Here is a 20486-nt window from a genome sequence, read left to right on the forward strand (position 1 = left end):
AAGTAATAAATTTTCTATATATTTATCTCATTGTCTTTGATTGTAGTAATTGTATTGTTGACAGTACGCCAGATGGCTATGTGTGAGTAGCCATCTGTATTACTCTATAGCAAAAATTGTTCGCCAAAGAGCTAAAGTAACTAGTAAATGAAACTCGATATCAATAGTAACTATGATACTAATAAAACATAAAACAGTTATAAGTATATTATTTATTATATTACATCTTTGTTTACACATTTAATAACATAAAAGTTATTTAGTTGAGACATACATCATTTGTTTTTCTGACGGTACCTAATGTTTTTAGAATTGTTGGTTGACTATTATAAAAAATTTTGAAATATTTTGTCATCATATATATATTAAATATATAATTTGTTCTTGTTGTACAAATAGTTTATGTAAACTTTTAACACATAATTCCTATATATCAAACTATATAATGGAAGAAGTAATTACACATACTATGACATTACATATATGATACTTTAAATTAAAATCTTGTTGAAATTATAACACATCATGAACAAATATAAAAAAAAAACTTAAACAGTTGGAATTATTCGAACATCATATACACAATAATGATTTACACAAAAATATAAAAATGCAGAGTTGCGATTTTTAGGGAACTCATCAAATAAAACAACACTTGGTACCTCGATTACTTGTATAATGTCAATATACCTGCATTGGGTCGGTTATGCCTTCTAGTAGTTTGGTGACCTAATGTGACCTAGACCTTTTGAGCATCGGGTGTAACGATATAACGACAAATAACTGCATTTATAAATTTAAGAATACGTATTATATATACACCAAATGTATGATATGATATTATGTCTAAAAAAAAAATTGCTATTGATAATCCAGAATAGTAATTGAATGTTCATGTCAACAAAGAATTTGTTATATCAATTTATCAACCCGGAGAGAATAAAGTGGCAATGCTCTGATTCTGAATATGATTGCCCTCCCATTGGATTTCAGAGAGTGTGGTCCAGTAAAATATATCCTGCACAGTTGGCTATTTTTGGATGAGAAGGTCAACGCACGAAATTTACAATATGTCATTAAAACTGTAAAATAATAATTACATTTAAAAAAACATATTAAAATATATAATAGTTATTTTTGATTGATTCTCTATAGTAGACACACTAAACTTTTCCCTTAGTGCAAATCAGCCACCTGATTGTAAATGGTCAGCACTACCACAGACGAAATATTAACCTTTCCTTTCATCACCAATGCACCACCAACCTTGGTAACTAAGTTACCAAGTTTGGTTATGTTACTGATGACTGAACACACAATCATACTAAATATTGCTGTTTGGTAAAATAATTGATGAGTGGGTGGTGTATGTACCACAAAGACATGCTGATACAAAGCCCTACCAAGTATACATTGAATAAAAAGGTTTTTATAAAATTTTGATTTTTCTCAACTTGAAATAAAATGAGCCATACATTATAATTCTTTATATAATACAAAGTAAACACATTTGATAAAATACTTACCGACTTACTAAAATATAAAACGTTTTTTTTTTAAACTACGCTTTCTTATATTCAATTCGTTCAACTTTAACTTCATCACCAAGCAATTTGTATACATATGTGACGACTGTGGAACTCTGGATATCCATTAACACGAATGATGGTGTTGCATTCCTGCGAAACAATACATTTATTATTGTTTGAATGTTAAATACATCATTTGGTTAATATTGAATTAGTTCAGAAAATAAACAATAACTGAATGTATTAATGTAAATAACAATAACTTAATTGTAATTTTATTTTTTTACATGATACAATCAATGCCTAATAGATTTTATTATTTATAAAAAAAAATTATGTGATATAACTCTTTGTGCAGTTTTGGCATAAGATCGACACTTTAATTACTACCATTACGAAAACTTTTATATGTATGGGGCAGTGGCGGACTAACAGGGGGCGGAAGGAGCAGCTCGCCCGGGCCTCCAGTCTTGGAGGGGGGCAAAAGCATCCGCATTCCCCTGATCAAAACCTAAATAAGACTTTTAAAAGATTTTTTAAAGCTATCAATTACATTATTTAATGTTTTAGAACTGAACTGAACCAAAGATTTTATTAGACATGGCACTCAATTCATGATGCCATCACAACTATTTCATCGACTACTAAGAGATTTGTTCAATTTGAATCATAAAAATATCTGTACATAAACACAGTTCTAATAACACTTTTATATTTTTTTAAATATGTAAGGATTAAGAAGTATATGGAAGCCATAAGTGAACACACTTGCTGAAATAACTGGAGATGGTAGGTCGCCACTATAACCAGCAACTATATGATACAATCTGAGATAATGAAGTTTTATTTCTTTTAGGTTGTTTTTTTTTTTTAATATATAAATTTTTATCTTCACAGACTGTTGTCCGTGGGTTTTATGTATCTTATTGTTACTTGTATTTTTTTTTATTTCTCTATATCTGCTTATATTTATTACCAGACAGTAGTAAATTTGTTTTATCCCTGTATGGTATTCATATGCAATATAAATATCTGTCTGTATAAGGAGTCATTATTTATTTTAAGTTAGAATAGTTAAAAAAATCTGCATTACCTATACAAAGGGCTATAAGCACCAGTTGCGGAACCAGGGTTAATGTAAAATTTATTCTCATGTTCATATGCTTCAAACCGATGAGTGTGACCAGATATAAGTATATCCACATCCAATTGTCTTTGCACTAAAGCCAGAGACTCTTCATCACCCCATGGAACAACCTGGTGACCATGGATCAGTCCAATGCGGAACTGTCCAACAGTTATCACTTTTTGCTCCGGATATGTGGAGTTCTGTAAATAATATATATAATGTAAATTAAGAACTATGTTTCTATTAATTGTTATGTATCTGTCCTAATTACTAGCCGGTAAAGCTATGTGGGTAGGTTGTTTATCTGGGTAGGTACCACCCACTCAGCACTTATTCTAACACCAAACAACAATAATATGTATGTTTGTATTTTAGCTTGAAAGGAGTGTAAGACAATAAAACTACAGGGTTGATAGTACATTAACAATGTATGGGATGGTAAATATTTCTTGCAGTGTCAATGTCTATGGTGATGGGGACCATTTACCACCAGGTGGCTCATCATCATTTGAAATAAAAAAACATTATGATAGTATGATATACATCAAGTATCAGAAATGCATATGCCACACAAACCTCATCAAAATCTCCCCTAACAACATGGACATCGCTAGCTAATGTCTTCAAGTAGTCATAGGACTCTTTTGTACAGAGGTTACCCGTACAAAGTATGTGTTGAATCCTTCCCGGAAGCAGTAGCTTTTTGAACTTAGGTGGTAAGCTGCTACAACGGTGTGGAATATGGAGATCACCAAGAACCAAGACCAGCTGGAAATGTAAAAGAGTTCTAATAAGGTAAATCTTACACATTTATAAAATGTACACATAAATTATTTCCTATTTAATTTATTGGAGGCAAGCTTGTTTACGCCATTTTTCATATATAAAATAGTTATTTCTTATATTATCTATTATCAAAGATGAAACGAGTACATTTATTTTTAAAATAAAATTAATAACATTTAATTACCATTATATCAATGATTTCTGGTACTTTTCGTTAGTAAACACGAATATAGAAAACTTTTATAGTAAGTAATACGAATATTTTTAGGAGATTTGTGTATATTTCTATGCATTAATTAGAGGTTTACTCCCACTTAAAACCAACAAATGTATATTTAATGGACTAAAGTTACACCGATATAGGGAATAAATTAGTAGCAATAATTATTTTCAACAATACTGACAAGTGACAGTCAATATCTAGAGTTGCATACACTCAAGTATTTTACCTCTAAATCTGTAACTCAATATATAATTAATGCGAATTGCATATTACTTGTTATAAATATAAAAATTTTAAAAGACGGACATTATTCCGCAAAAATAAATATTTAAGCTTAATTCTTAATTTTATATACCATTAATAATATTATTTTTAGAAGACAACTATGATGTTTCTAGGCAAAATACAAATAAGTTATTATATTAAAAAGTTATGCAGGTAGTGAAATAAATAAATGTAACTATGTCGACCTTAGCTTGTCGTAAGCTTGTCTTTAGTTTTCGACATTTTATGTAGATAATATATTTATCTTTATTACTATGCAAATTCAATATAAAAAAACCTGAAAATATTTTAATAACTTGGCTTAGGTGGTCAATACCACTTTACTACTCATTTTACCACTTTTACTTTGAAAACCTACCTAGTATAGTGGTCCGTAGATATGTAAACTAAGATAATTTAACTTGCAACACCTCATAGCACGTCACATTTGTCTATTGTCTCTGCTTGCATCTGAATTGAAGAATTTCATGGTGTTGTGGGTGACACATATACGTATAAAAATTTTAGTGTAAGACACCACATTGGCACCAACTGCTAGGAAATGGAATCAATGGAATATGAGCTCGCTAGAAACCTCACTCTGTTGTTTTTCGTGGAGCGCCTGCTCGATAAAGGCGAGCCGAGAACGTTGCACGATCTTTCCTGTCAGTTTGGTGCCAAGGGTTTCACCAAGGAGATGCGTCAGATTGCTGGCGGGTCACAGTCGGGCCTGAAGAAGTTCCTGGCTCAATACCCGGCGTTGTTCAACATAGACGGGGACTATGTTGATATCAACACGTTTCAAAGGCACCCTAGCGGCGCTGGCGCGTCCTCCAACAATGATTACATTGAAGAGGCGAAAGAGTATTTCGCCAGTAAGATGATCCAGTACGGTGAGGGGACCGAAGTGCCGATAAAAAGTCTCCTGGGGCACCGCAGCCAAGCCTCCCCGCAAGTGCGTCACATCTCTGGACAGCGGATAAAGGAGTTCAAGGAGTTCCTCATGAAGCACCCGGACACCTTTCAGATCACCGATGATAATGTTGTTCTAGTCAGTGATAATCATAGGCGAGATAATGCACATGGCAATTCAGAGCAGTTTCACAATTTGCCCGTGGCTAATATAAATACAGATACTGCTCAACAATTATTAGATTATGTTGCACAGTGTATAGAGGCCAAAGGTCCAGTTATGGTGGACCAACTCTTTCACCTTATTGTGTCACGCTTCCCTCAAGAATATTGGTATCAAATGTTTAAAACACCAGCAGACTTGAGTGCTTTCTTGAAAATATTTTCAGATAGCTTTCACGTACAATCTAACCTTGTCACATTAATTAGCAAGCCAAAAATACCTGTAATGTATCTAAATGCAAAACCTAAAGTTAAGACTGATCCACCAAAGCCAGTGGTCGAAGAGAAACCAGTTTCTCCTGTACCACCAATATCAGTTAGTCCAACACCATCAGATGGCACAAAAAGTCCTGCAAATAGGATACTCAGCCCAATTGAATCTCCCCGTGGTCCTCAAGCAAACATTGCAAATCAAACACTTAAGCAGAGGATCAACTCGATTGTCATAAAGAATTTAGCAGAAAATATGGTAAGGGATAGAGTAAACAACCATTTAAATGCTCGTGCTTCTGAGGAAACAAATGGTTTAATGAGTATTAGGAATAATATGATGGGCGAAGCTTGGAGGCAGAAGGTCTTACAAAGTGCAACAGTCATTGCTAATGTACGAGAATGTGCAACATTAGTTGACAGTATTATGAATGTTAAGCGTACCACAAAAAGTATAGTGTCCTTTGATTGTGAAGGTATTAATTTGGGCTTAAAAGGTGTTCTGACTTTATGTCAGATTGCAACTATGAATGGAGAGGTTTATATCCTCGATATTATGGCCTGCCCTGGTATGGTGGTCGAAGGCAAAATAAAGGATTTATTAGAAAGTGAATTTGTTGTTAAAATTATTCATGATTGTCGTAACGATTCTGTCAATTTACACAATCAGTTTGAGATCACTTTAAAAAATGTTTTCGATACACAGGCAGCTCATGCAGTATTGCAATTGCAACAGCAAAATGTTCCTGTGTACAAAGTTAAGAATTTAAGTCTCAATGCACTTTGTGAATTGTATAATGCTCCAATGAATCCAATGAAGGAACAATTAAAAAATGTATACCGAAGAGACCAACGTTATTGGGCCCGGAGGCCTTTAACTAAAGATATGATTATTTATGCTGCATCTGATGTACTTTCTTTAGTGAACCCAGCAATTTATGCTTACATGTCAAGTAATATTAAGCCTGACAATCAACAGCTTTTCGAAGAACTATCAAATGAACAAGTCTTTATGCACATTCAACCAACGGAAGTTAAATTGAGAAAACGTCAAAGAAAAATCAATACAGAAGTTGGTGAGCTAAAACAAAAATTAGCTGAAACTACGAAAAATATTGTGTTAAGTAATCGGGAAATAAGATTACTAAGATATTTAGAACTGACTGAAGAAGAAAAGGAAAAACTTAAAGGCTGTCATAAAATCTCGAAAAAACTAGAAAAACTTGAAGCAATGGGCCAAGACAAGGACAGTGATTCTGATGAAGATGAAAAAGAAAATGAGATGGCTAGCTTAGAATCGAACCCTTCAGATTCCATATCTTCACCACATTCAACGCAGCCTCCCAGTCTCACGGAATCTATGCAAATGATGGATGAAATTTTATCAGACACGAATATGGACAAAGTTGAAAAAATTAATCGCTTGGAAGCAATCCTCTCGGCCGTGGCACCTTTGAGTGGAGAGCTAGAGGATAAATTTTCACAAACAATGGAACAGACGCTGCCTCTACTTAAAAACAAAGATTGGTCAAACTTAAGTCAAATATTGAATATTGGAGATACAGATAGAAAAAACTGTTGTTGCAAATGCCATAATTCTGCAGATGAAATCAAATGCAATGATCTCAACGAAACAAAGAAAGCTGAGGTGGGCTCGCAAACATTGAGCACAGGGGACATCGTCATTACGAGGATTCATTTCAGAGAGGAGGACAAACTTAACGAGAGGACTCTCGATGCATCTCCTCTTAGCAAGAGGGTAGGTATCAACAATATGTCTTGATGACGCTCAGACAACGAAAATGATACTTCCATTTATCTGAGTGCCACAGTTTAATTTCGTAACTACTCCCATATGTGATCAATTAAATTTTTTACTTAGTTTTTAAGTTTTAAAAGTGTTTAGAAGCGTAGAATCTTAAAAGTGGGTTTATGGTCTAGTTTACCAAGTGTCCGATAGCGGTGTATTTGTTCAAGATTGAATTAATTATATAGTGAGGACATGCATTAGCGAATGTATCATAAACGCCTACGCCGTATGCTCATTTGAGCGGAGACGAGCGTGTACACTAGAACTAATGCAACGGTTATTCGCATAATATATACGGCTACTTAATTCCTTCACCTGGAATTGTCAGTATCTGCTGTTCACTTATTTTATAGTTATTTATTTGGCTATTGCCGAAGCAATCCGAACTTAATGTGATAGATTTATGGCCTTGATTTTTTCTCGATCTATTTTGCATTGTAAATAAGATAACAATGATATGTTGTTTAGCATTCGGTAATCTCTGTTTTTAAATCAGAATGATCGAGTACATTTCAAAAAGATAGAGTGAATTGTATCTTTTATATATATCACACTGTATTGTAGCTCTTGCTACTAAAACTATATCGAAAATGGCAATAATAGTTATACAATAAAAGTTTTATTGTTCAAATATTTAACGGAATATTGTTTAGATTTACTCTAGTATTTAATCATTATTACATAGGTTAGTGTTGAAAGAGATTTAATATTATGAGGCGGTGCTTGGAAAATAACTTATTGTAGGTATAACGAGTTAAATAAATTAACTACTGTTTAATGTTTTGTACAATAGCGAAAGGACTATTGTGGTTTTTTTTTAAATAATTTTGTGCCTTCGAGTCATATCCGACGGATGCCTTTAAAAAATACTAATAACGTGGACGTGTAGCTTTTATACGTATTTAGGAAAATATGTACACATTCTTTAGATAATATTTATTTATAAAAATTCTCGTTAGATCGATGTCATTTAGGATTTTTACAAAAATATTAAAAAGTGTCACATCTACAAGTGACATCTACAAATATAAAATCAGTGTAAGTTAGCTACATTGAATAGTAGGTGTTTCTAAGCATGTTGAATTCTTTCGAATAGTTTATTTCTGTGTTATATACATAATTAATACGTTAAAACTTAAGTGATACGTTATAATACGCTTGATTTACTAGTTGCCTATATTTATTAGCATGGTTAGCATTTTATGTATTACTCATCAGTATTTCCTATATCCAAATTTTATTTTCAAATATTTTGTATGTAAATACAAAAATATACTTTTTAAATTATTAAAGCCTAAACAATAATCAAAAAAACTCTGGCGTCCATTTTAGCAAATTTATATTTTTTTTTATTGTTTTGTGCCTATAATATTGCACAATTTTGAAAGTTTTTGCATACATTTTGTATTTTGCAAGACTATTTTTTTTTCAGTGCCACTAATAATTTTTAAACTTGTAAGGAGCATTTTTAGTCAACGTAAGCAGAACGTTTGTAATTATTATTTAACTAACTGAAACCGAGAAGTTATACTTTTCAATTGTGAAAACCAAGTTTGTCGGTTACTAAAATGTAGCAAATTAGCTGTTTATTAATTTGCACATTGTTTATGTTTATTATAAATAAAAGTTTTAAAATATATTGTTTTTTATTGATAAGAGTAAAATATAATATTTATGGTATACCTTACTGTTATATTATTAATAGTATGTTTAATTTGTATAAAAAAATTAAAAGGCCCTTAAATATTTTTTTATTACAATGCCATTCTGAAAAAAAGTTCACAAACATGTTTGAAACTATTTTAACACTTCTCTGACTGAAATTCACTGTTATCAGAATAAGGTATTTGTTTGCGCACCTTACTATAACAATATACATTAAACTAATACATTGATCATAATTAATTCAGTATGTGTTAGTTTGTGAATATAAATAAGGTTCATCGCCGTTTATTGATTACGTAACAGAGTATGGCTTTCTCTAATAGCACAGTCAGACAGGCTTCAATCCGATTATAATATTATAAGGGCTTACGTTTAATACCGTAATAGTGATACTCGTAAACTTAACGCGATGAGTTAGTCTACAAAAATATGAAATAAATATACCAATTCTCATGGTCAAATATTTTGATATCATAAGGACTAAGTTGGTGTTCGAATAAATTTTCTTATCTTTGTAGGAACATGGAATATTGAATAATTTGTGATGTCTCTTCCATAAACTATTATATATGCGCTATCGATATTTAGCGGGTAATAAATTAGTCATATGTGGCTGTGCAATTAAAGGTAGTCTTTTAAAACAAAAGCGGGTAGTGCTGTCGGTGTCAGTAATTTAGGCTAAAAAGTGAACATCTACACATATTGCAATGTTTCAAAACACAATGTAGTAAATAAAAAATATTTAGTTATTGTTTATCGTTTATTTTACTTTTCTAACTTAAAAACACAGTAAGAAAACGTATTTTTCGGCAGCTTAGTGTTGTTAAAAAACAACCCACTTTTTTCTAAATACAGTTTCTATTTTAAAATAGAAAAATAATAACAATCGTGAATAAATCTCAAAATATTTTATTCAAATAGGCTCTTGGGAGCACTGTTGAATTTTCATTTTACAAAATTTAAAGCAATACTGTTTCGGGATATGTAAATTCTACCTGAAGAAACTAAACTCCAATTAAATAAATATTTATACTGTATGCGGCATGGAAATCAACGAATACTAATTACATACTTTATTCTTATATTATATGATTCTTTATGGAGTAATCAATGTTTTTTTAACATGTGATTTAAATTTAGTACTTGGCAAAGCTAAAAGTATTTGACAAACACGCAATAGTACAGGGCATGGCCAAACTAGTTAAAATTGTACGATTAATAATACTTACTAAATAAAGTATCCCATATTTAAAAGTAATCTAGTCTATAAAATCAAAAGACTAAGAATGTGAAAGTCAATAAGCATTAGAGTACATTTTATTAGTATGCGGATTGCATAATGCAAATGGAATTTCAATATTAATTTTCTTTGTCATTCATTAGCGGACCGTCAATTGAACTTATGCGCTTTGCTTTTACTGTGGTTTTTATTAATAGCACTCCAAATAATCTATCTATTTGTCGTGGGATCACTGACATTAAAGTGGGAAATAATTACGATTTTATATAACTAAAATTTAAAGATTTTCGTCTGATTATTATTAATGATAAAATATTTTTACTTTTTTCAATAAATCTGTGTAGCGGTCTTAAATAACTATAATATAATATAAGCTTATGCTATTTGATTAAATCGGTGTTTACCCCTGAATTACTAGCAAGTTATTCACGCAAGTAATTTACATCAAGATTCTTCAGTCAAAATGGTTAAAATTTGTTTTCCCTAAAATAGTGAATATACTAATAATTTCATTATCATAATTGTATAAAATGATTGTAAATTAAGTTAGTTAATTCGAAAGGATAAATAAAACCGACGATGAGGTAGTACGGAGTGATACTTTTGCCATTACCAAGCAGAATTTAAAAAAAAAGGTAAATATGACATTTAAATAAAAAAATAAAAATTATTTTTTTGAACTTTATATACATATAAATAAAGGCTATAATCTTGTATTTAGTAATGCTCGTTATAAAATCTAGATGTCAAAAATTTGAATTCATGAAAATAATAACTGTATTGTTTGTATTTATTATTTAATAGTTTTCTGAATATACTAAGTTCAAATGGAGGATTTTGATGTGTTTACTAATGAAATTGAGTATACAAAGCCTGTTTATAAAAACATCCTCAATAAGTATGTAAAGGATATACCAAGCACTCCTAGCGGGCCAAATTATGAAAGTAAGTATAATATAGTTGCTTTGATCTAATTAAAATTGACTTTTAAATTCATTTTCGTCAATATCATACTACTCAGTATAAAAATATAGCTTTTTCAAGATATTTATGAGTGATAGTAAGGTCTATGTACTTCCTAAAATAAAGGGTTTCAATTGTAGGTGGAAGGAAACTGATGGGAGTTGAATATCTAGCTGATGGTCAAGAGAGACAGTGTGCCTTTTATTTTAGCGAATCTGCATCACCTACATTACGGACGCTTGCTGTTTACAGAGATGAACAACTACGTAATTCAGGTATATATACGAAAGTAATATAATAAATACTTACATTGTACTATATTGTATATATATTGTATATATAGTACATATATTGTACTTGGTGGTAGGATTTTGTGCAAACTGCCTGGGTGGGTACCATTCACTCATCAAATTCAAAGTCGAAAACCTTTATTCAGTATAGAAGTGTTAAACATGCTTATTAATAGTCAAAAATTTACCACCACTTTGGAAATCAATACCACAGACCTGAGAAGAACTGGCAAAGGAACTCAGCGGAATTTGTGTTTTTTTTTATATTGTATCATTTTTTATAATTATTGATTTCATTTACAATAATGATAAATATATGTTAATACTCGGTATTGTTGTGTTATAGTCTGAGAAGTGAGTAAGCCAGTGTAACTACAGGTAAAAGGTAGATAACATCATTCCCAAGGTTGATGGCACATTGACCATGTAAGAAATGGTCAATATTTCTTACAGCACCAATGTCTATGGTGACCACTTATAAGTCTTATAACCAAATGGCTCATTTGTTTCTCTGCCTAACTATAACATTAAAGAAAGGTCACAAGTTACAAAAATTGTTTATGTCACTCCAGCATATTAGACCTGTGTTAGTTATTGTACAACTAATAGTTGACACTTAAAGTAATATGTTTTATGTAATATGTAATTCTTGAAAGCATTAAATTACCTCCTGTTTTTTTTTAGATAACAAATTAAGTAAAATAACAGTGTATATAAAACCCATTCAGGATATTATCGATGCTAATCCCGTAATGTAAGTATTGCTTTTTTTCTAAGCTGTCCAAGGTACTATTATTTTGAGCTTAAATTTAAAAATTCATTTTGATCTGATCTAATAAAAGAAAAGTATTGATATAAAATTAAACCATTATTTCTTATTATGTGTGTTCAAATATTTAGTGCATTATTACTTTAAGATCAAAAGACGAGGAGGAATTATTACAGTTGTTTTCGAATTATACTGAAACAAATGAAATATTAAACCAATATGAATATGACGATGATTTACCACTCTACAAGAAGTATATGAGATTTGGCTCAGACAACAATATTGACAACTTTTTTAAGATATTAAGAGAGCTGCCTAAAGGTAAGAACTTTTTCTGCTTAAACTATTATAAACTACTACTCACATTGTAGGCATTAAGTGTTAGGCATATAATAAACTTTATCCTTATTTGGAGTTAAAGCTTGCTTCATTCCAAATTGCATCAAACTTGGGTATGTGGTTTGGCCGTAAAAAGGTCAGTGAAAGAGCAACAGACAGACACACAGAGTTACTTGTTTATAATATTAGTATCGTTTATATTTTATTGTAATATTTTTTTATCACAGTTGTTAATCTCAAGCTGTAGCTGGCCCAAGAGCTGACTATGAGAATTTATTTAATTGATTTATTTATTATCAGACGAATACTTAACAGTTCACTAAAATCTAAACCATATGTGTTAAACACAATTAATTTATTTGTAACAAAATTAATTTAATATTACTTATACCAAATGAATCCAAAATGACGTATGTTATGTGTAAGCCCAACACCTGTACACTACTTCTATCTTGAATTGTTGTACCACCAGGTCACAGAATTAATAAAAATATTGCTTTTTATTACAGAATGGACAATAATCCAATTGACAGCCCCGTATAATCCAAATGAAAACTTGAAACCATTTGTCGATTACAGGACGGAAATAGATTCTTTATATCTTACTCTACTAACAAATGACTATTTGGATCAAGATATGGGACCATTGACGATTGAAATACCGGCAAATGTGACTAAAGGTACAATGAATACTTTATTAATAATTAGTTAACTCTATTATACACTACAATATTAAATACTGAAAATTAGGTTTGGAATTTAAAAAAAAATAGATGTATTGGGTGTGCGGGCAAATTCATTGCTACTAAACCACCTAGTTTAGACAACCCATTCTCACAGAGGTCTAGCCCGTCTTAACCTAGCACGCAAGGGATGCAGAGATGGTTAAGTGGGTGTCTTGGTTATAATGGTCAAGTTTGAGATCGAGGTGGGGCACCACAGAAGGTCTTATAAAAACCTCTTTTTGTAGGAGATTGATTGCCAGAACACTGCTTGCTTGCAGTTCTTGTGCTTAAGACGGGTCACTGATTAATCACAATCACGTTTACTATATCAAATAAAAATAAGAAGACTATAAATACAGTGGATCGGAATAAAAAAGTTACAAAGCAGAAAGTACTCATATACAATAGTTAATAAAAACTTGAATTAATTTTGGTGAAACTTTCACCATTGTAATTGTTATTAATATGGGATTGTTATAAGCTTGTGAAGTAAGTTATAAGAATACAACTCGAATATAAAAACTACGGACTGTTCACTGGCGACGGCACTCCCCTCCACGTTGAATTATAATGAGATGTCTTTGTGTGCGTGAGGTACTTAAAGTAAGGACAGCAAAAAAAATACGAATTTGATTGTATTTTTGGTTCTTTCACAAAATAATGATATAGAATAGATTTATATACCTCATTATAAGCCGGCGAAGTTAATATATATCTTGTAGTAAAGAAGAAGTAAATGTTTGAAGAAGAAGTAAATTTTTTTGATTTAAGTTATATATAATATATTTATATATATATATATATATATATTTATGTTAATGTCTAGCTGCTCGATTAGGGTTCTTTTTCGGGGATGTTTTGGAGTTCATCAACCGCGGCGTTTCAGTACATGTTGGTACACCTTTGGCAAATGTTGATCCCATTCATACAGGTTTTGTAAATCGTAATGATGTTATTCTGACACAATCAAGCATTAAGTAATATATTCAAAAAAAAATTAAACATGTTAGTAAAGTTAGAAATAGCCATTGTCAGCTTTCATTATAAGGCCGGCAACGCACCTGCGACCCCCCTGGTGTTGCAGATGGGTGGTGGCTCGTTTGCCCCCTATAACATAAAAAAGAAACCTGTATCTTCATAACCAATCTCGAAAATATTCTGTACTTATTCATTAGTACCGAATAAGTCTGTACTAATGAATGAGTATTTTTTATTTTTTGTAATACCTAACGGAGAAACCTGTACACCAATACACAAACTAATTATACCAGAAGATGGAGCGTGTGTCAGAGAAGGTTTTAGTATATGAGTTGCGCTTCGGAAGTTTCATCCGCTTTTAGTCATCCCATTTAGACTACTAACATGACATAAATGTTAAACATACATAATTCTTCAAAAATTTACGATCAAAATAGTTATTGACAAATGTCAAGTCCTGTTGAATTTTAAAACGTTTTTTTATATTTTTAGGTGAGGAGAAACCACTCTTTGAAGAGTTATACTCAATCCTTGATGAAAATTACAAGACCATAGATAATGCACAGTTCTTGAACAACAAGCGCTTGGTGCAAAACTATTGGAGCCGGCGTGAAGATATTGATTTGAGGATGAAGGTAGTATATAAATTTTTTTATAATGATCTTGAAATACTAATAATACCACATAAAGTGTATATGTAAAGTAGTAAAAGGCTGTAAGTGTCTCAATCGTGAAAACTGTATTTCTCTTGGGGGTTGAAAGTGCACTGGTGCCTTGATCTTTCTACCTTTTGTAAAGATTCAAGTGATCTAACCACAGATGATAATTCAGTTTTAAAATGTTCTCATTTTTCAAACATATTTAAATTCAGTCATTGGTGTGTGTGTCTAATTTAACCAATCCATACAATTGTATGTATAAGGTTAATGCACAGTAGCAGTAATAACAGCCTGCAAATGTCGTACTGCTGTCATACGCCTCCTCTCCCTTGAGAAGGCAGAGTTTATTCCGTCACGCTGTCCCAATGCTGGTGGATAAACATTTAGCAGAATTTCGTTGAAAGACACATGCAGGTTTCCTAGCGATGTTTACTTTCACTGCTATGTACTTAAACCAAAGTAATTGAAAATTTTAGGCTATTAATAACTCTCTATTGACGATTTCACGTCGTTGGTCTCATACATATAAAAAGTTTATATATAAATAGATGAAACATTATATTTCCAGAGCGTGATCAACGTGATGTACAAGGAATGGCTCGGAGGCTGGTCCAGTTTACTCACCGGGAAGTTAATAGATACTAAAATAAGAGATAGACTCGTTAATCTAGTTGACACGGCTATTGCTGACTGGGGGTGAGTTTTGATTGACTTTGTTACCCTTTTAATGCGAAATACAATCTTAAATTAGCTTCATGCTGGCAGCCCGTAGATTAATATAGACTATAGAGCTACACTACGTCATGGATATTGTTAGTTGTTAGCTTGTTATACATATATATATACATATACAAAGAAGTTTGACTTGAATGATGTAGAAAAAGTTCATTAGTTTTCTACGTTGTCTGGGGTCTGGTTGTTTGTGGTACCGTCGTTATTTCCTTATTATTTCTCCATATAAATGGGATAACAGAAAGATAAATATGTCTGTCAATACGGTATTCTATTTGAAATACATATACATAAATGAAAAACGCTCGTTTCTCACATGTTATAGTTTTATCAAACATTACTTGGCATTGGTTGTAAGGCTTTAAGCAAACTCTAGGTACCACCCACACATCATATATTCTACTAAGTTGTGTACCGGTTTAATTTAGTGTTTGAGCTAATGTAACTACAGGTACGAGGGACCTAACGTCTTAGTTCTTAATGATTAATGTTTCTTAAAGTACCAATAGGCAGTGACCATCAGGTGACCCATTTGACCCAGAGATACTTTATCTCTACGTATAGCATTAGCAGCCTGTAATTTTTTCCCACTGCTGGGCTAAAGGCCTCCTCTCTCTTTGAGGAGAAGGTTTGGAGCATATTCCACCACGCTGCTCCAATGCGGGTTGGCGGAATACACATGTGGCAGAATTTCGTTGAAATTAGACACATGCAGATTTCCTCACGATGGTTTCCTTCACCGCAGAGCACGAGATGAATTATAAACACAAATTAAGCACATGAAATTTCAGTGGTGCCTGGGTTTGAACCCGAAATCATCGGTTAAGATGCACGCGTTCTAACCACGGGGCCATCTCGGCTCTATATATCTCGTATACTAATATTATATTATATGTATAGGTATGCGAGTAAAATAATATTATATTAATTTACTTTTTAAAATTTAATATTTAGGATGTTCTTATTATAGAAAGTAATTTAGAAACATAACAATAACTACAGTTGTTTCATCTCTTCTCTACTTCACTTTAGCTTCGACTTATAATACTTTAAATTAAATCACACTTAGATAAAACAAAACTAGAACCACTTAAAATGCAAATAACACAATGAATGAATAAATTAGTAGCGATGTTAGTTTGAAGTCGCACTCGAAACTATAATATAAATATAATGACAAAAAGAAAGCTGCGATAACAATTGAGAATAAAAATTGCATTATTTATTTTAATACTAAAACAACGATCATAATTTTCACATTAAACAATTTTACTTGGCAAAACTGGCGCACTAAGTTTGATCTTAACTATGAAAACCGTCATTTATGTGAAAATAAAATTGTACATTTAAAATTTTTTTGAGCCGAGATGGCCCCGTGGTTAGAACGCGTGCATCTTAACCGATGATTTCGGGTTCAAACCCAGGCAGGCACCACTGAAATTTCATGTGCTTAATTTGTGTTTATAATTCATCTCGTGCTCGGCGGTGAAGGAAAACATCGTGAGGAAACCTGCATGTGTCTAATTTCAACGAAATTCTGCCACATGTGTATTCCGCCAACCTGCATTGGAGCAGCGTGGTGGAATATGCTCCTAAACCTTCTTCTCAAAGGGAGAGGAGGCCTTTATCCCCGCAGTGGGACATTTACATGCTGCTAATGCTAATAATTTTTTTTATTACAGGTTCTTCAAACTAACGAAAAAACAAAAAGTTCTCCTATACAACCTGCTTGAACATAGTTCCGTGTTGTCATCCCAACAAATTAAATCTTGTATAAGGAAAATTCTAACCGAACACGGCAACACTGATGACGTGAGGATATCTTTAAATACGAGTGATTGTGAAAATTGCAACAAGGAATTCAAATTTTTAAACGAGTTGTGTCTAAAATGTTTGTCAAAATGTTTCGAGAAAGTTCATAACTTTACACTTGTCGATGGCATAAAAGCGTTCTCTCAAGTTGCATTGAAGATAAGAGATGGTGATGAATGGGATGACTTGAAGAAGGCGAAACGAAACCCGGTCATACTGATTGTTGATGAAGTAAGTAAATATAAGCCAAATCTCCATCTCTATTAGGATAGGCCATTTGTTTATTATTTTCGTAAGAAACTACAATTACACAATATAAAAATTATGAGGAACAAAGGCGATTCGTCGCAGACGTGGTAGCGCTTGCCGTTGACTACCTCACAATAATGGCGGCGTTCAACATTCCCGCCAACCATCGATACGACGCTTCACCAGACCGACTAGCTGTCAAATGTTGTTTCCTCCTAATTTAAAAGATGGCGCTAGTGATGCGCCGTCATATATTTGTATTTTAATATGTAGAAAACAATTGAGGCACAGCACTAGCAAGTGCTGATAGATAGTTGATGGCAGGCAAACTTAAGGTACATAAAGAACTTAAATTACATAACATTCGAGATCTAAAATAATCTATGCTATTGATTCATATGAAAAAGGGCATCTTGAATGTCAGTGTAATTTTTGTCTATGGAAATAAAATTGAACTAAACATAAGTAGTTAATTTGAATAGGAATGTATTACAAATAAAGCTATATGTAATCGGGAATTGTTTGTAGTGCATAATATAGCCGAGCTATTAGCAAATCGTATGTAATTTAAATGTCTAAGTTAAATCTTAAGTTTGTTTGTCTTGACACTTTCTGTATTCGAGAAAAAAATAGACGTACCATAAAATAAAGTAAATAATTTAAATTACAGATGCTTGATACATTTCCGTGGGAGACACTGCCAATAATCAACCAGCAACCTGTATCGCGTATAGAAAACATCCACTTCCTGTACATGCTGTATAAGATCCACGAAGATAGCATTGTCGATGGGTATTTCATGGCAAAGGCTGATGTTGGCAGATACGTAATAAATCCTGGTGAGTCAGGAAATTATAATGGTCAAGCTTTTTTTCTGTTCTTTACTATTGTAGAACGCAATATTATCATTTATTTTCAATAGTTTGTTTGAAAACAAATAATTTATAATATTTTGTGGTTCCTATTATTTATTTTGAAAGCATTTACATGAGTACACTTGTGGAAAATTGAAAGTAGCACCAGTGTTAGAAAGAAAAAGGGAATTGTAATGGATTTTTAATGCGGAGTTATTAAAGATACAGGCTGAAAGAGGAATACTAGGTAATGTGGAAGGGTGAGTCGAGAGAATGATTGAATAAAATATGATGACACCGACGGGAAAGGTCAGGCTATGGTGGTGATGTATACCGGTGTGGTATACTGTTGATGATGAGTGAAAGAGTACTAATAGACTACGTCGTCTATCTATCCCGCTGAGTTTCTTTCGTCGGTTCTTCTCAGGTCTGAGGTGCTAAATTCCGAACCGGTGGTAGATTTTTGACAATCAATAAGCAAGTGTAGACACTTCTATATTGAATAAAGATTTTTGACTTTGACTTTGACTTTGATCTATAAAAGCGTCAGGAGTGATCGAGTAAAAATGTAACACAAATATGTCTCGCGATTTCAGAGAAGAACCTGGAGCGAATGGAGCTGCGCATGAGCTCGTTCGTGCGCTACTGGTGCCCCACGTGGGGCGGCCACGTGGGCCACGCGCCGCCGCCCGAGCGCCTGCTGGCCGAGCTGCGGGCCGCCGACGTGTTCCTGTACTGCGGCCACGGCGACGGCGGCGCGGGCGGGGCGGGCGGGGCGGCCGGGCGCTCGCGCGCCGCCGTGCTGCTGGCGGGCTGCGGCTCCGTGCGCCTGGCGCGGCCGGCCGCGCGCGCGCCCGCCGCCGCCGCGCACCACCACCTGCACGTGGCCGCCTGCCCGCTCGTGCTGGGCATGCTGTGGGAGGTCACCGACCTGGAGGTGGACAAGGCCGTCAGCGCGCTGCTGGCGCTCGCCGTGCCGTCCGCCGCGCCGCTGGCCTGGCGCCGCGTGGGCAAGGCCGACTGGAGCCGCGGCGTGCTGGGTGAGGCGCGAGTCGCGAGACGGGGTTCCGGATTATACATTTATCAAGTTTTCATCGGAGCCTAATCCTTCTCCATAGTTTTGAAAATTTTTGAAAAGAAAACACGCTTTTTTATTTTTTTTAGTCATCAAGTGGAAAGCGCCTGATGTGATCTGACTCGCAACGGTTCGATTCCAGACCTGAACGTGGAGCAGAGGGACCCGGTGCCGCCCGAGAGGGACATGCTCCGTGCGATGTGTCGAGCTCGAGGCGCCACCAACTTCATAATGATCGCCAGCAGTATGGTGGCCAGAGGGCTGCCGGTTAAGATGCCGGACGAGTAGGTTTGTTTCTTTCAAAAATGTAATTAACGTATCATCCAAAGCGCTCGCGAATACCAGTTAGCAACACGCATACTTACGTAATGAATTACGTGGATCGCGTTTTTGAGTTTATTGATGATAAATTGGTGAAAGAGGAACTACTGAATTTCTTGACGGATATTCCCAAAATAATCTACATTCCTAAGCATTATTCATGGTTGAACATTTCATTCAATTTTGTAAAACGATGAAACTTGGATTGATGTCTACTTGAATATTATAACTGTTGCATTATTGTAATCAATTATTTAGGGGTCAGCTTTGTAAATACATGTTGGTACCACACTTCAACCAGCATTACACCGCGAGCACACCGTCAATAATTTCATTATTATTTAAGATGTTGTTTTTAAACCTCATAACGTCTAAGCTGTGATATTATAGTGATTATTATATCTCCAGTCTGCACACTGACTTACTCACCATTAAAATCCGAAACATGCGGTAGAAACTGGCAAATTACCTAAACTAAGTAGTAACATATTTTGCTAAACTAATATCTAAATTTATTGTTTACAGGTAAATCCTGGATAATTTCATTCATTATTTATGTGTATTTGGTCGTTGTTAATAAATGTTTATTGTAAGAATGATTATGTATGCTAGAAAAGTTGGAAAACAATGTAAATAAAACTATTTTTTATATCGATTATTTTTTATTTCCACTTCGCTTAAAAATAAATGTTAATTCAAGTGTGATAAAAATGTGTGACTAGTCGTATAC

General features: G+C 33.5%; 3 protein-coding genes across 4 annotated transcripts; 2 read left to right on the plus strand and 1 right to left on the minus strand.

Annotated features, from left to right (window-relative positions):
* Nucleotides 1-249: 249 nt before the first annotated feature.
* Nucleotides 250-3855, minus strand: LOC125071699 (vacuolar protein sorting-associated protein 29). The gene is made up of 4 exons (XM_047682040.1): nt 3629-3855; nt 3235-3426; nt 2623-2858; nt 250-1679 (listed from the first exon to the last, which is right to left on the minus strand). The coding sequence occupies exons 1-4, from the start codon at nt 3629-3631 to the stop codon at nt 1562-1564; spliced, it is 549 nt and encodes a 182-aa protein (XP_047537996.1). The 5' UTR covers nt 3632-3855; the 3' UTR covers nt 250-1561.
* Nucleotides 3856-4391: 536 nt separating this feature from the next.
* LOC125071708 (egalitarian protein homolog) lies at nt 4392-8722 on the plus strand. Its single transcript, XM_047682057.1, has one exon. It carries the CDS (start codon nt 4494-4496, stop codon nt 7056-7058), a length of 2565 nt encoding a protein of 854 aa, XP_047538013.1. The 5' UTR covers nt 4392-4493; the 3' UTR covers nt 7059-8722.
* Nucleotides 8723-10743: 2021 nt separating this feature from the next.
* LOC125071864 lies at nt 10744-20407 on the plus strand. 2 transcript variants are annotated; one of them, XM_047682279.1, is made up of 12 exons: nt 10744-10935; nt 11094-11228; nt 11928-11997; nt 12161-12333; nt 12861-13031; nt 14547-14689; nt 15282-15409; nt 17128-17488; nt 18177-18345; nt 18957-19400; nt 19578-19723; nt 20282-20407. In XM_047682279.1, the coding sequence occupies exons 1-11, from the start codon at nt 10818-10820 to the stop codon at nt 19721-19723; spliced, it is 2058 nt and encodes a 685-aa protein (XP_047538235.1). In that variant the 5' UTR covers nt 10744-10817; the 3' UTR covers nt 20282-20407. The 2 variants fall into 2 exon arrangements, with proteins under 2 accessions (XP_047538235.1, XP_047538236.1); XM_047682280.1 differs by having other exon boundaries at nt 19578-19719.
* Nucleotides 20408-20486: the final 79 nt, after the last annotated feature.

Source organism: Vanessa atalanta, chromosome 20 (genome assembly GCF_905147765.1).
Source record: "Vanessa atalanta chromosome 20, ilVanAtal1.2, whole genome shotgun sequence".
In the NCBI taxonomy this organism is placed as follows: domain Eukaryota; kingdom Metazoa; phylum Arthropoda; class Insecta; order Lepidoptera; family Nymphalidae; genus Vanessa; species Vanessa atalanta.

Excerpts from the sequence above, each read along its gene's own strand:
- LOC125071699 (XM_047682040.1), bottom strand. Across the intron at positions 2,859-3,234 it reads TTAGGGGAGATTTTGATGAG|AACTCCACATATCCGGAGCA; the intron begins GTTTGTGTGGCA and ends TATTATTTACAG. Across the intron at positions 1,680-2,622 it reads GCTTATAGCCCTTTGTATAG|GAATGCAACACCATCATTCG; the intron begins GTAATGCAGATT and ends ATTGTTTCGCAG.
- LOC125071708 (XM_047682057.1), top strand. The coding sequence starts at position 4,494 with ATGGAATCAATGGAATATGAGCTCGCTAGAAACCTCACTCTGTTGTTT.
- LOC125071864 (XM_047682279.1), top strand. The coding sequence starts at position 10,818 with ATGGAGGATTTTGATGTGTTTACTAATGAAATTGAGTATACAAAGCCT. Across the intron at positions 11,229-11,927 it reads TGAACAACTACGTAATTCAG|ATAACAAATTAAGTAAAATA; the intron begins GTATATATACGA and ends GTTTTTTTTTAG. Across the intron at positions 12,334-12,860 it reads ATTAAGAGAGCTGCCTAAAG|AATGGACAATAATCCAATTG; the intron begins GTAAGAACTTTT and ends TTTTTATTACAG.